The sequence below is a fragment of the Suricata suricatta genome, chromosome 2, assembly GCF_006229205.1.
Source record: "Suricata suricatta isolate VVHF042 chromosome 2, meerkat_22Aug2017_6uvM2_HiC, whole genome shotgun sequence".
NCBI classification, from domain to species: Eukaryota; Metazoa; Chordata; class Mammalia; order Carnivora; family Herpestidae; genus Suricata; species Suricata suricatta.
The window spans coordinates 138939058-138954741 of record NC_043701.1 but is presented as its reverse complement, the minus strand read 5'-3'; the positions used below and the strand labels follow the sequence as shown (position 1 = coordinate 138954741).

Sequence of the window (15684 nt, the reverse complement as noted above, 5' to 3'; positions counted from 1 at the left end):
ACTTCTCACTTGGCAACTATTAATGTCACCTGTTATTTAATGTTAACCGACTCCAAGAACTTACTAAGGTGCCTGCAGGAGGGCTGAGACCCTTGGAGGGACGGCTCTTTCTCTCCATCGGTAGGCTCAGGGCAACAGGATGAAAGTAGAGGGCTTCCCATGCCCGTGCTTCTCATCCATAATGCAGAGAAGTAAGAACACATCCCGACTTCGTTCTTCCATGAGACCACGAGCAGAGGATTTCATTTCATTCCCTGATTATCATTTTCTACTCCATCTTCCATGACCTATATTTGTGTTTGCATTCTTTCAGTGTTCTGGTCTTTCTACAACATCAGGTAAAGTTAAATCTCCCAGTTGCTGGGCTGTGAAACCGGGCTGTGGCTTCGAGTCCCCTTTGTCCCAGCTGTGGATCCCAATTTAAGAAGCACAGCCCTTTGCAGGCTAGGAGAACAGAACTGATAAACAAGAGGTGTGAATGAGATAGCCAGAGCAAACAGGGTTGATGGTGGGGGAGAGCGGACTGGAGTCCGTAGAAATAGCTATTTCCATAAATACGTGTGTGTCCTCGTCAATACTTCCCTTGTCATCATCTTTTGATGGGAAATTGCCCTTCAGTTTTGGAGCATGCTGCTTTAGTTAGACACCCAACAGACTGAAATGATTTTACCAGTCTTGCCAGAATGTCTTTTGACGTTATTTTTGACTTTACCTTTTTGAAGTCGAGAGTATGACTTTCCCAGAGCAGTGTGTTAACTTAGAACAAATTAGTTCTGGCACGAGGGATTTTTGTTTTGAAGTTGCCTGGAGGAAGGTTTCGTTCTCTTTCATTCACTGCGCCACCATCACGTTGCTGGTGGAGTGTTGTGCTGGTTGAAGGTTCTCCCCGCCAAGCAGATGTGAGAAATGGCTGCTGCCTGCTGGTTCAGACACAATGCCGTCCCTGTTCTCTCTTCTTCCCCCTCGGCCCCAGAAGGGGGTATGCACCTGAGATCCTCTGTAATTCATGTTGAAGTCCATCCACAGGGGTCCTGGATTCAGTTGTGTTTAGACATGTAAAGCTATTGCATTAATTTATACCTTCGGGAGAAAGAGAGGGAAGGCAAAACAGCCTAGGAAAACAGTTACTGTTTACAGAGTCCTTTGGGGGTGTGGGGCTTCGATTGCATGTATTCTAAAACACACTAAAGCACTGGGAAGTTGGGTATATTCTGAATCGCACTGCATGGGCTTCCGGCTCACTCTTGGGCTTGCTGTTCCAGGGGTCAGGGGACCCTTTTTTAAGGGATTTCTAATAAAATATTTTAAATGATGAAAGTGCTGGTAACCTTGAAAGTTAGCATTGCATATCTCATCCCCTGCACATGAGACCGGTCTTCTCAAAGCAGCGGAGCGTTTGTTTCCTCTCCTCCTTTTCCTTCAGAGAAGGCTTGTCAAGTCCCTCGAAGATCTTTGCTCGCAGTACGATCTGACAGTCCGAAGCTCTACGGGTGATATTATCCAGTTCATTTACGGGGGAGACGGCTTGGATCCTGCAGCTATGGAGGGAAAAGATGAACCTTTAGAGTTCAAAAGAGTTCTGGACAACATCAAAGTAAGATTTAGCCTTACATCTGGGGCTGGCACGTGTCCGAGGACGTGTGTTTACAATGGACGTATCTTTTGGAGTATCACAAACAGTTAACGATTTTATGCTTTAGTTCTATCTATCCAGCCACTGGGTTAGTATTTTTCTCCTTGTGTTATCCTGTGTAGTTTTCCCAAATTTGAAGGAAAAATAATTTTTCAATTTCACTGTCTAGTATTGGTAGTAGTCGAATGGCAACAGAGGAGGGCTTTGGTATCTGTTTAGTGAAGCATGTTACAGGCTAGTGTTAAAAGTCATGGGTGTTGAGAAGCAAGCTTTACTAGGGATATATTTTAGAAAAACCTTTTTGAAAGGCAATTTCAAAAGGTATTCAAAAGTATTCAGACAGAACTGATCTGAATTTAAATATGGGTGTCTTTTGACCCAACAATTCCACTTACAGGAATTTGCCCAACAGAAATGATCTAAATGTACCAAGGATTTTTTTTAGCATCATTTATAGTAAAGGCAAACCATCAGTAGAGTATAGGTCAAACACATAATGATTTGCCCATATATTAGGGTAATGTGCAGCCATTAAAACTTTGGGGAAATCCCGTGAGCTTTGGGGTAGGGGAGTAGTTTCACTCCTGAAATGTTTGGGGTTTTAAAAAACAACGATATATAATTTCAGTGCGAATCTGGGATGGGGTCAAGGTTGGGAAGTAATGGAATGGGACCCACTTAATCACCCACGGTCTTTGTGTGAGTTGGAGTGGGTTTATCCTGTCTTCACCTTCATACTAAAGGTAGAATGTAAAATATGCTTTGAAAGAAAAAAGAAATCACGCTCACTCTGAGAAAAGTCATTTTGTCTCTTGTAAATTCTTTCATTTAATCCTGCCCCCACCGTCAGTCACCCCCACACACATCACACTATTTCCTTTTGATACTTGAGGCAGTCTTCCCGTGTCAGAGCGAGCCTGCGCTGAGTAAAAATGAGCTGGTCCTGACCACGGAGTCCATCATGAAGAAGACCGAGTTCGCCTGCTGCCAGGACAGCTTCCTGCAGGTGAGCTCCGCTCAGGGGGGGGCACCCAGCGTGGCCATCAGCAAGAGATGGTGGCCACGTGCCAGCCATGGAGTTACAAGCAAGGGGCAGGGGCTGTGGGGTGGAGTGTGTTAAAAGCGTTTCTTTGTTAAAGATTTCAGGACTGGCCCAAGCAAAATGTCCCCAGCCAACATGAAGAATTTGTGTCATGTCCTTCTTAGTGTAGGTCTCTTTCACAGGTGTCACCCGCTAAAAGAAAAACACTTCCTTCAGAGAACTGTTGTTTTTTGTTTTGTTTTGTTTTCTAACCTTGTCCCCCTATCAACCCCTTTACCTACTTTCTCATATTGTAGACCAGGTTTTCCCACAGTCATTGTGAGTCCTGGGGACTTAAGACTTCATTTTCTTTTCAATTTTTATGTTTATTTATTTTTGAGAGATAGAGAGACAGCATGAACAGGGAAGGGAAGAGAGAGAGGGGGAGACATAGAATCTGAATAGACTCCGGGCTCTGAGCTGTCAGCACAGAGCCCGATGCGGGGCTCAAACTCACAAACCGTGACATCATGACCTGAGCCGAAGTTGGAAGCTTAACCAGCTGAGCCACTCAGGTGCCCCAAGACTTAATTTAGTAAATCTCAACCTACACCCTGGATATCAAGAGTCTCATTCTCTACGGCCTGAGCCAGCCTGGCGCCCCTGGTGGTGGTGTTTTAAATTGCTCTTCCTGTTACTATAGTATGGATCAGTAGTTTGAGGAGTCAGCCAGCCTCCTTTTTCCAGGGAGCTGTTACCTTGATAACCTCTTAAGGCTTTTTTACTTCATGGTTTTTTGTTTTTTGTTTTTGAATGTCACTGACCTGCTCAAGCAGCTCCTTCCTGTTTATTTTCATGGTTATGATCAAAAGTGGAGGGATACAGAAACCAGTAAATGGTTGCCTTTGTGTGTCGATGGGTGATTCAAATGTAGCACAAAATTGGCAGGAATCTATCCCTTTCAGTATATCAAAAATGACAACAGTGATGTGAAACTTAAAGAATGTTCTAGTTAAGGAAGCTCTTGGTGCTTTTCATATGTTGAGGTGTGAAAAGCAGAAAAGAGACTCTTCCATAAGGTTAAAATCCAGAATATGGTTGGGTTGGGTAGCCTTGTTTGGTGTTTTCCCCAAATTTTCTTCTTTTTTTTTTTTTTTTAAACAAATTAGAATTGTGATTGGGGTTTTATGCGTGATTATATTATATTCACTTATTTACTATTCTGTTTATCTCAAAGACCTTAACTGAGACAGGCTATGAGAAGTACAACGAGGTAACGCACTGAGCATGCTGGGAGTGCTAAGCATAAGGGTCCCGGTCTCTGCCGGCCCCAGAGGCGACAAGCTTCTGCCTCGCTTCCCTGCTCATCACTCTGGCTCCTTTCTTGACTTTGACAGGGTTTAATGGGTGCTGCCCTGACCTGTGGCGTGTGCTTCTTCAGCGAGCACTCCTTGTAGCCTTCTGTATGTGTCACATGCCCTGCAGATCTCAGGGACACAGAGATGACTGTGTCCTTGCCCTCTGCGGACTCAGTCTAATAAACTCAGGTCCAAAATCCACTGGCCGGAACCGATTGGTCTGAGCCCCTGATATGTCCTCCAGCCCCAGCCTGTGCTGAGGCCACGAGGCGGCTCCTGAGGGCGCAGAGCCCTGGGCGCCCCCGAGGCCGCTGCCCGTGCCCACAGTTGTGCCGTGGAGGGTGTGAAGACCTAACTGCCGCTTAACCGTGTGGTTAATTGCCTGCCACTTGCCGTGTTGTGAGTTCTCTTTTAGAATGCATGGGTTCACTCAGTTGAATTCTTAGCAGCTTATTTCAGTGTTCATTTTTACAAAGTGAGCTTTTTTTTTTTTAAACCTAACTTTCAGAATACCTGCCCTAAGTTTTGTGTAAGCGAAGTCATCCCTTTCAACAAAGCCGTAGGAAGCATGTCCATTTGGGTGGTAGCTGAAAGACCTCATTTGCAGTGCCTCAGCTGGGGGGATGGCTTTAGGTGTGTGTCCCTCTACTCCTGCGTGCACGGTTCCTCATGGGTGGAAATCCCCGGGTCTGCTCGGCTGTGGCCCTCGCTCTGGTTTCACTGTGCCAGCAGGCAGGGCAGCCGTTAACAGCTGCCGAGCGAGTGACAACATCTGGGCCAAGAGGGCTTTCAGGAGCTCTCCCTGAAGGACACAAGCTGGACACGCAGGCCCCGGGGAGGAAATGACCAGGGGGAGAGAGGCGCTGCACAAGCTGAACGACGCGGCGGGAAGGCGAGGCGGCAGCACGTGTTCGTGCGTTTGCACACTTTTGCTGTTGAGCAGAGCCACTCCCAGAGAGGTGGTTCCCTGCCCTCCCATCTAGTTCCCCGCTCTGGTTTGCAGGGACTGACTATCTGATATCTGAAAGTGTGGTCCCAAACTACCAGTTAGTAAGTAAACCTGTGTCTTAAAAATTTTTAAGTTCTTGCAAATTAAAAAAGTCCTTTATTTATTTTTTTTTTTGAGCGACAGAGAGAGACAGCGTGAGCAGGGAGGGCCAGAGAGGGAGGGAGATACAGAATCTGAAACAGGCTCCAGGCTCTGAGCTAGCTGTCAGCACAGAGCCCGACACGGGGCTCAAACCCACAAACCGTGAAATCAGACCTGAAGTCAGATGCTTAACTGACTGAGCCACCCAGGCATCCCTAAATTTTTTATTTTTTAATGTTTATTCATTTTTGAAAAAGAGAGAGTGAGTGGGGGAGGGGCAGAGAGGGAAGGAGACAGAATATCTGAAGCAGGCTCGAGGCTCTGAGCTCTCCACGCAGAGCTGGACGTGGGGCTGGAACCCACACACTGTGAGATCATGACCTGAGCTGAAGTCAGATGCTTAACTGGCTGAGCCGCCCAGGCACCCCAGTAAAAGTCCTTTCTGTGTAGAATGACAACTGAAGGGCACAGTACCCCTCATGTGTTCCACATGTGTTTGAGGAGGAGGAAGAGAGTTGGCAGACAGGAGCAGCCATCATGGGAAAGCTGCATTCGTGAACAAGGGGCAGCCAGACTATGATGATCTCAAGTAGCCCCTTAGTTAGCTGGGCTCCTAGGAGCCAAGAGACCTCAGGGGGCAAAGACGGCATTGCCCCAAGAGCAGTCTTCAGAGAAAGCATCTGACTTCACGGACAGGCCATGACCTCACAGAGCCCCTCAGTGCCCTTCACTCTAAACTCTTGGTGTTAATGCCGTGCCACCTCACAGAGAAGCCTCAAGCTCTGGGCCACTGCTGACCGAGAAGGGCCCACGGGCCATGGACTGTGTGGATAGAAGCTAAAGCTACTTGAACATCAGAACATCAAGTATTAGGGGTCTTTTTTTGCTTTCAGAAAAGATAGGTGGTCTGGGGGAAGCTAAACCGATTAATTTTTGCACGGTTAAGGCAGAACCAGGCTCTGGTGTCAGCTCTCTATGGGTGCCCATAGGATTTTATCTTTGCAAAAGTGGGTCCTGGTCCCATCTGCTTTGAAACACTTGTTACAGACAGAACATGAGATGTGTTCACTGTGTGATAAAGACTGAGTAGACTTTGGGTCAGGCATACTGGTCTCTCCTTGGGGTCCCTCTGCCTGCCTCGGAATCCAGAAACAAGACTTCTTGAAGCCTTGCACCCACCGCAACGTGCAGTCCACCCTCGCGCTGTCCATGTGTGAGGTCTGTCCTCAGCCAGCCACCCGGAGCAACTAGGGTCCTGCACTGACCTGCAAGAGTGACATTTAAGCTCACTGCCAGTTATTTGTCCACAGTCAGTGAGGGAAATCACATTTCTAGGAGGGCTGCTGAGGGAAGTGCGGTCTATCCACTCTTTCCCATATTCTCTAAAATGCCCCTGGGTCAAACTAGATCAGCTCATCAGCAGCCCCCAGGCCTGCATCACTGCAGCATATGAAGGATGGCTGTTAGGCCTGGTGTGGGCCCTCAGCTGGGCAGTGCCCTAAGAGTCCTCACTTGATGTGTGAGCTCCTGGGAGCCAGAGTTTGAGGGGTGTAGCTTGCAAAAGCTCGTCACCCCTCTGTAAGTCCTCAAGTGCTGGCCAGTCCTGCTCCCAGGAGTGACCACAGGGCGGATTTACTTCAGAGATAACACCACAAATCATAGATCAGATGGGTTTTCCCTTTTGAGCGGTGGCCCGAAAACTTAGTCCTGTGGCCAGTAGCCCTGCTCTGTGCCTCCTCCACATGATGTTCTTGTCACCTTTCTTGCTCCATGTAGACCTCATCCGGGGCCTTGAGTGCTATTCTGAAATACAGAGGAGGCAGCAGATACACAGATATTTAGTTTCCAGCTTTGCTTTCCAGGAATCCTTACAAAGTCCTAATTGTTGGGAAGGGAAAGTGAGACCGGCATGGGGGTGATGCAGAGGTGAGGGTCAGAGAGAGAGGGAAGCAGGGACTTGGGAGTGTTTGAGATGGAGGCAAGCTGCAACCGCGTGTTTGTGTTGTGTACGTTGACCGTAAGTTCAGAATAAAGCCTCAAAAATAAGTCTTTTGAGAGACTGCAGGTCTATGAATGGCACCGTTGTAGCCATCTCGAGCTGTGTAGGTGCAGGTGATGGGAGAGCAGAGAAGGCAGCAGCGTGGGACGGGCCGTGCTTGCTGCCCCAGGGCCTCACGGTGCAGGCACAGGGGCGGAACTAGCCATCACAAAACCAGCGGACGCCTCACGTTACTGATGTTTGTGAAACAGACCGCCATCCGGATTCCCAAGAAATACACGACTGATGTTTGCTGTGTGATCTTTCAGGAAATAAAAAAATTCATTAAGGGCATTTCTGAGAAGATCAAGAAGACCCGAGACAAATACGGCATCAACGATAACGGCACCACAGAGGTAACAGGGCGGCCTTCCCCGACCCCTGACCTCCGACCCCCAACCCCTCGTGGACTTGGGCGCCGCCAGCCTGACCCGCTCTCGGTCTGCCCTTCCAGCCCCGGGTGTTGTACCAGTTGGACCGGATCACCCCCACCCAGATCGAAAAGTTCCTGGAGACCTGTAGGGACAAGTACATGAGGTACACATGCTGGTCTGCTTAGACTGCCGGGCAGTCGCACGGGCCTCCTGTCCTTCCTGTCTCCCCACTGGCGCGGAATCCTGTCAGCGCCGCTTCAGTCGCAAAGACATTCCGAGTGTCCCCTCCAGCATGTGTTTGCCGGGTGCCAGCCGCTCTGTCCACTGTTGGCACCATCTGTCAGCAGGGCTCTTGGATCTGCAGCAGTCGATGTTTGGGCTCAGTCACTGCACGCTGACCACAAGGAGCCAGTGTTCACTTCTGTTAGCAGAGCCCTCTGAGTGTCACAACCCCTCCCCACCCCCATCTACACCTCCGGCTGACCCATTCCAAGCACAGCCCAGCTCTGAGCATATTCCCTCCTGAGCCCTATGACCCCTGCCTTCTTGTCTGTTGAAGGAGGAGAGAACCAGAGCTGCCTCGCAGCAGTTTTGCTGGACTTTCTTCCATACCTTCCCTTCCAGGGCACAGATGGAGCCGGGTTCTGCAGTGGGCGCACTCTGTGCCCAGAGCATTGGTGAGCCAGGCACCCAGATGACCCTGAAGACCTTCCACTTTGCAGGCGTGGCCTCCATGAACATCACCCTGGGTGTGCCCCGGATCAAAGAGATCATCAACGCTTCCAAGGCCATCAGGTGCCTGCCCTCTGTGTCCCTTTGTTCTCCTGCCCCTGTCACATGCTCTCTTACCACATGTGGCTCTCTGATGGGCCGTGTAATAAACTCTACTGATAGGCTTATATTAATCAGATCTGGGTTTTCCAAAGACCCACTTGAGGGAAAAAAATAAGTCGAAAAAATTAGATAACAAATCAAAACTGAGGCAGTAGTTGCTGACAGCCACAAGTCACATGAAAAGGAGAAACAAAACAAAACAAAAAATGACTGGAAAAGCTAATACTATGTCCCTGTCGATTTCAACTTGCGATCTTATTCCCAGTCTAATCACAGCTGACAGTGAGTGTCACCTGAGCTGGGGCCGTACTCTGTGACTTTCATGTGACTTCATGGCAGGGTTTGAAGGTCATCTGAGACTAGAAAAGGTAGAAAATACATTACAGTGCATTCTATGACAAAATCATGATTCACTTGCACTCCAAATCCAACAAAGCAATGGCAGGTGGCATTCCGCGAAGGAGAGCCACGCTTGGTTCTAGAGCAGCAGCCGGAGGCGTGCAGGGTGGCAGTGGGGGCTCTGCAGCCTCCCCGGGCTGTCCTGTCTCCCGGGAGCATGCTCAGGGCACACCAGCCAGCCTGTTGAGGGCGTAAGCTGGTAGTAAGTGACTGGAAGAGGCGGACTTGTCCCGGAGAGGCGGTGATGCGGGCAGGGCACAGCGATGGGACACTGTGACACATGAACACAAAGGTTCGATTTACTCTGGGAGCAGAGCCAAAATAACCCCCGCCAGGACCAGAGAGGACGAGGTCGGTTCACTTGGTCAGGAAGAGCATCCTGAAAACTGTCTCATTCGCTGAGAGAGTGGGTCCCGTCATGAGTTCTAAAAGGAGTAAGTCTGGATCAGAATGTTCGTGGGGCCCCCGGGAAATGCCCAGGAAATTGCAGTTGTGTTCAGCATTAGGATCTGGTAGTGCCTGGACTTCACAGAGCAGCGGTCCCCCGGCGGGCCGTCTCCTGTGACCGCTGTCCCCCTGCCTTCTCAGCACTCCCATCATCACAGCCCAGCTGGACAAGGACGACGACGCAGACTACGCTCGCCTCGTGAAAGGCAGAATTGAGAAAACCCTCTTGGGAGAGGTAAGAAGAAATCCCTCTCGGCAACAAGAACACTAGGTCAGCAGTGTTGCGAGCAGGCGTAAATACTGTTGTGGGTTTACTGGTCAGTGCAGCCACGCTGGCCCGTGTCCCTAACCACGAGCAGCATATGCTCTTTGGAAAGGGAAAAGTGACTGCGTATCGTTCTGATCTTTTGACATGACAGATTTCTGAGTATATCGAAGAAGTGTTTCTTCCGGATGATTGCTTTATCCTCGTCAAACTCTCCCTGGAACGGATCAGACTTCTGAGACTGGAAGTGAGTCACGTAATTAAATGGGCAGGAAGTCATCCTCCATTGGTCCCAGAATGGGCGCCAATAAACTGGGGCAGGAGCTAAGTGAGGCACGAGAAGCACTGCAGAGGCTTGTTTTGGGTTTCTGCTCTGTAAGTCTATTGTATCTTTCCATTCTCTCTCTTTTTTTTTTTTTAAATGTATTATTTTGAGAGAGAGAGATAGCACGAGCAGGACAGGAACAGAGAGAGAGAGTGGGAGAGAATCCCGAACAGGCTCCCATCTCGGAGTTCGATCTCACAAACTATGGGATCATGACTCGAGCTGAAATCCAGAGTCGGACACTCAACCAACTAAGTCGCCCAGACAATCCCGCCATTCTCCCTTTCTAAACCCAACCCTGACACACATGCTTCCATCTAATGACACACAAGAAATTAGTTCACATTTTGTGAGGCCATGATACTGTTTCTCTGTAGCACAGTATTACAGGGTCTGGTGGGAGCCTAGGGCCACCCGTGTCTCAGTCATCGGGCCCTCGGCACAGCACCCGGCTGGCTAGGCGAATGATTTTGGCTGGGTGGCTTACTCCGGCTTACTATTACTGGTGTTTCAGAATAGATAAAGATTGAAAGATTATCACCCTTTCTCACAGGCCAGCTGAGGCAAGGTTGCAAACTGAGTAAACTTCCTGGCACCTTCCTCTTCCTCCCAGGGAGTTAACATCCATGCTGGCCTTAATCCATTGTGTTTCAGCTCGTTCACTCACATACCAAGTTTGGGTTACCCAGAGACTGAGATTCCAGAATTGAGTGGCCAGCTCCCCAGCCTGGGGGGCTTCTGTAACCTAGCTCTGGCCACCTCTCTCGAATGTGGCACAAAGCAGTTGTAGTGAGGCCAGGTAAGGGGGAGGCTGCACTGATGCTCTTAAATTGTCCTGCTCTCCAGCCCCCACTCCTCGAACCACTGCAGAGCCTGTGTGTGTTCTGTGAATTGAGCATCCATTTTCAGAGGGGGTAAAAGTTGGTTTGGGGGTGAGGGGAGGTTGTGGGAAAAAAATCTCTACTTACAAATACGTGGTACATAAGCAAACACTCAATACATCTCATTTTAAAAGTTTCACGATGAGAAACAAGATTAGGGGAAACGATGAAGTGGTTTTTAGGGGGCAGTGATGGGGACAGGCCCAGAGGCCCTGGCGTTGAAGCCTCCACACAGCTCAGTGACGTCCCGGGGGCGTGCCCATGCCTGGCCACCTTGCAGGTGAACGCTGAGACGGTACGGTATTCCATCTGCATGTCCAAGCTCCGTGTGAAGCCTGGCGACGTGGCCGTCCACGGCGAGGCCGTGGTGTGCGTCACCCCCAGAGAGAACAGCAAGAGCTCCATGTACTATGTGCTGCAGTTCCTGAAAGAGGATCTCCCCAAGGTGAGGCCCAGGTCCCCTCTTGGGGGCCCCATTCTGCCTAATGGCCAGAGATTTGTAAAGGGAGCGACGGCGTCTCCCTCTTGCCTGAATACCCAGCTGTCGGGCCGCCTGAGTACTGTGTAATTGCAGAGACTGAAGGTGGTGCCCGTTTCTTGTCTGCCACTTCCCTCTGGGATCAGGTTTTTCCCATCTTAGCACCGCCACACCGACTCTGCCCGTTGGATTCCTGTCTGATGGGGCGTGTGGCACAGTCCCCTGCCCTTCCGTTTTCGGCCTAACCCCTAACAGCACCCAGGTGCTTTTTGGTTTGGTATGTTCCCGATAAATCCACTGAGAAACAGCGGTGGTCAAGGTGACAGGCTGGGCCTGACGTTCCCAGTTCTCACAGCCTATGTGCTTTCTGAGGGTACCGGGCCATGGGGGCAGAGGGCCTCGAGCCTTCGGTGTCACTGCAGGTGGTGGTGCAGGGCATCCCCGAGGTCTCCAGAGCCGTCATCCACATCGACGAGCAGAGTGGAAAGGAGAAGTACAAGCTCCTGGTGGAGGGTGACAACCTGCGGGCCGTCATGGCCACCCACGGCGTGAAGGGCACCCGCACTACCTCCAACAACACCTACGAGGTACGGCCCGGGGACGCCTCCCCCTTGTCCCTGCACGCCTCCCTGGCCTACCACTGAAGACGGCCCGGCGGTCCACTTCTGGCCGAGGGCCCGGAGTTTGCCAGGCAGCTGCCGGGCAGAGGAAAGCGGAGGGAGAACTGGGACAGCACGCCAGAGTGGGTGCTTCCGCTCATCCGGGCTCTCTGCAGGTGGAGAAGACTCTGGGCATCGAAGCTGCCCGGACAACTATCATCAACGAAATCCAGTACACGATGGTCAACCACGGAATGAGCATCGACAGGAGGCACGTGATGCTGCTGTCCGACCTGATGACCTACAAGGTTCGTGGGAGGGGTGAGGTGTGCCGGGCCAGCTCACGCCCGGCTGTGATGACATCGCTGAAAGAAAGTAAGAGGTCGCCATCACCCAAAAGCCAAAGCGTGCGGTTAGGCTGGGTGTTCTGGTGAACTTCCGGGATGAAACCTGCCATCTTATAGAATGTGGGACCTTATTTCTGTCCTTATTAGAAAGTCCTCCTAAAGCAAAACTGCCCATTGCCGAAAGCATAGGGATTTCCCTGGCAAACTGAGGTATTTCTTTCCCGGTGAACCCATTCATCACACTTCTATAGCCATTTCCGGGTAAATGATAAGTCAACGTGATCTGAAGAAGAGGCTAGGTGGGAATGAGGTTGGTTATTTTTTTTTCTCTTTTCCCACAAGACATATTCCCCATAGTCGTGCCATGAGGTTTTCAGGACGCCTCACCATAGAACTAGGTGGGGAAATGACCCGTTTCCTCCACTCTGGGTAAAGGCTCTCATTTTTAAGTCTTCCCTTCCTGTGCTATTCTCTGTGCACGTAATGTGTTACGTAGTTGCAGTGAGTAGTGGACATGCCGTTTTTATCCTGTTTTATTTGTTACAAGTACCTTCCACATTGTTACGTAGTTTTTATAAATACGCTTTTTTAACGATGACACAGTATTCAGTTGAATGAAAGCACCTAAATTTGCTTAACCCTCTCCCTACTTTGAAACTCATAAATTATTTGACTTTGGAGTTCTTTGAGCCATAGTAAACGTTTTCAGAAGTACCCTCTTGCTTAAAAGTTAGGTCATTAATTCTAGCTGTCATTTCCTAGTTCTTCCAATGGCACGTGGTCATGAGTGTAAGGGTCCGTGCCCCCATGGGATAGGGGTGGGACAGATGGCCGTTAGGGTCCCGTTCACACCTGAGACTGACCTACAGCGCCACCTCGCTGGTTTCTGCCCATTCCGTTGATGGGATTGCTTTGGGCCTGTGTAAGTGGCATGAGTACCACCCTGTGCCCTCCCCCCGCCCCCGGTGCAGGGTGAAGTCCTGGGCATTACGAGGTTTGGCCTGGCCAAGATGAAGGAGAGTGTGCTGATGCTGGCCTCCTTTGAGAAGACGGCCGACCATCTCTTCGATGCTGCCTACTTCGGGCAGAAGGACTCCGTGTGTGGTAGGTTTGGCGTTTCTAGGAACTTCACCAGAGGCCCTTATTTACAGCCTCTCCCATGCGCTGGGGCTTCGCAGGAGGTGAGGGAACTGAGTAGGCAGAGCTTTTATTTTCTGAGAATAAAACCATAGATGATCTTTTATCGCCAAAGCCTGGCTGTCACACCCTGTGTCCCCCTCATCTCTTAGAAGGCTGCTCTGTCGGTACAAACAGCTTTGGGGCCGAGAAGGGAAGATCAACCCTGGGCACCAAGGAATTGTTCTTGACCTTGGAGTTGCAGTCAGCCACCGATCCTGCACCCTCTGCGTGGTGCCCGGGCTGACAGGAGAGGGGCAGCGTCCAGCCCTCCCGCTGTCGTGACCCCGGGGCAAGAGCCGCCGGGCCCAACACCGTGCGTGCGCTTCCTTCAGCACGCTGTGAGGCGCAGTATTAACCTTGGACGAGCGACAAGGAACTAACTTCCTGATGGGTCTCTCCCTGCACGGGCCTCCTTCCCCTGCTACTCGGCACATCTGTGACAACGGCCTGGGAGAGGAGAACCGGGGGGGCTGACACGACAGTGCTCAGCTCGCTCTTCCTTGAGTCCCGCGCTCAGTGCCCGCTGTCCTCTATCCTGTCTCACTCGAGACCCTGCAGGCCGATGCAGGAGTCCCTGGGGGGCTCAGTATCCTGCCCCAGGTCACCTTCTCATCCGGCCCAGGCAGGGATGCCCAGCCTGGCCACTGTCCCCACCACCAGAGCTCTGCGTCCTGGCGGCCATTTCCCATCCATCCCCTCTCCCAGTCTTAGGTGGATTTGCCAAACAGGTGGTGGTCGGGTGGGAGCCCATCAGGGTATACACCTCTGCTTTCTTCATTCCTAAGGCTAACTCTTCCTCATTTCAGAAGGGACGCAGGTTGCAGATAGAGGAACAGAGGAATTGTTGTATCATTTTAAGATAATGAATGGTCAGAGGAAAGAAGGGAGCAGAGACTGAGGTGGGAGAACAGGACAAGGACAAGACAAAAGTAAAAGTGAGCGTGCTTGACAGTGGAGCCCCACGCACTGCCCCCTCTCCACCGCTGGCCACCTCTGGGGCCTGGCGTGGTCACACCGCCCTCACTCTGAGATCTCTCCCTTTCTTTTCCTTTACATGTTGTTAACTCCGTGTCAACCCTCACTGCGTGTTGGTCTTTAACTTGATGGTTAGGTCTCTGGTCTCCTGGTAGCCCAAAGCCCAGAACACAGTAGGCAGGTGCTGGTTATGGAACCAGAAGCCTGAGCCAAAGTTGGAGTGGAGTTCAGACAAAGAATCTGCTGCATCGCCTCACCCCTGTGTCTGTATAGGCACCTTGTCTTCCTAGTGTGTCTGGTTAGGCTGTGGGTTTCCAGGGCACGGGTGTGCTGTTGGGCCTGACCCCGCCCTGACCCTGGAGCACAGGGAACAAGTTTTTGCTGCTGTTTCCAAGGGGATTGGCATCTACTGTCGGCCTGGCTGCTTCTCTTCTAGGCTCTAAGCTGAGGAAACACTGGGGGGCTCAGTGTTTCCTGGGGTTCATTCAGTATCCTTGCTCTCTGTGTTTAGTGCTCTTGAAGGTGTGCCTACAGACTTCGGGGACCTGCTGGGCTGAGAGCCCCCCCTTGTGTTGAAAAGCCCTCTAATCCTCTTTCTGGTTGGTTTCAGGGGTGTCTGAATGCATCATCATGGGGATCCCCATGAACATTGGAACTGGGCTCTTCAAGTTGCTGCACAAGGCTGACAGGGACCCAAGCCCTCCCAGGAGGCCCCTGATCTTCGACACAAACGAATTCCACATCCCCCTTGTCACATAGTCCAGGGAAGAGGGGACCGTTCATGACCTCGGCTCCTTGTCCCGTCTGAAAAGGGTCGAGACTGGCAGCTGATCTGGAGAGCTTATGCTTCCTGGGACAGACCCTGACATCTCCGCCGTGCCCGGTAGTCAGAGAAGGCCCCCAAGGCCCCGGGAGCAGCTCCCCTGGGGCCCTGAGCACAGCACAGTGCCTGGCTGGGAGAACTGAGGTTTGTCTGTTCGAAGCCCTGGACGCACGAGGAGGCCCCAGCCAGACATCTCTGTCCTTCTCACCTCACCCATCCAACCACTGGCCCTCGGGGGTTTCCCACCGTGACCCAGAGCCAGCCAGCTGTAAGCCTCGTGCCCAGGGCATGTTCCTGGTCTTTCTGTTCCTCGGTCATGCTGGACTCTCCACACGGCCTACTCGTGTAAATGTTATCACTATTATTTATTTGTTCAGTTTAAGGACTGTTGTTATTTGTTGTTATTTTGGTTTTACTTTTAAGCCAGGCAGCTACAGAAACCAAGAAAGCCAGCATTAAATTATCACGGGAAAAACTGGTTAAGCAGATGGGACCGACTCGGACTTGTGACCGAGTTGAAACTGTTAAGAGGCCCAAGCCTCTACTCTACTCTAAAACATCTTTTACAGGCACCCCTGGCCACTCCTTGTTTTTGTCTACCTCTGACCCCCATAGGGG

General features: G+C 51.0%; 1 protein-coding gene across 1 annotated transcript in view; it reads left to right on the top strand.

Moving 5' to 3' along the window:
• POLR3A (RNA polymerase III subunit A) overlaps positions 1-15465 on the top strand; it is a 50208-nt gene extending 34743 nt beyond the window's left edge. Inside the window, exons 20-31 of the mRNA XM_029932015.1 lie at positions 1424-1594; positions 2526-2639; positions 7410-7496; positions 7595-7677; positions 8139-8309; positions 9336-9429; positions 9614-9706; positions 10946-11110; positions 11566-11730; positions 11919-12050; positions 13061-13193; positions 14854-15465. Of these exons, the coding sequence (XP_029787875.1) occupies positions 1424-1594; positions 2526-2639; positions 7410-7496; positions 7595-7677; positions 8139-8309; positions 9336-9429; positions 9614-9706; positions 10946-11110; positions 11566-11730; positions 11919-12050; positions 13061-13193; positions 14854-15002 (1557 nt within the window). The 3' untranslated portion in view covers positions 15003-15465. The remainder of the gene's footprint in view (positions 1-1423; positions 1595-2525; positions 2640-7409; positions 7497-7594; positions 7678-8138; positions 8310-9335; positions 9430-9613; positions 9707-10945; positions 11111-11565; positions 11731-11918; positions 12051-13060; positions 13194-14853) is intronic.
• The last annotated feature ends 219 nt before the right edge of the window (positions 15466-15684 follow it).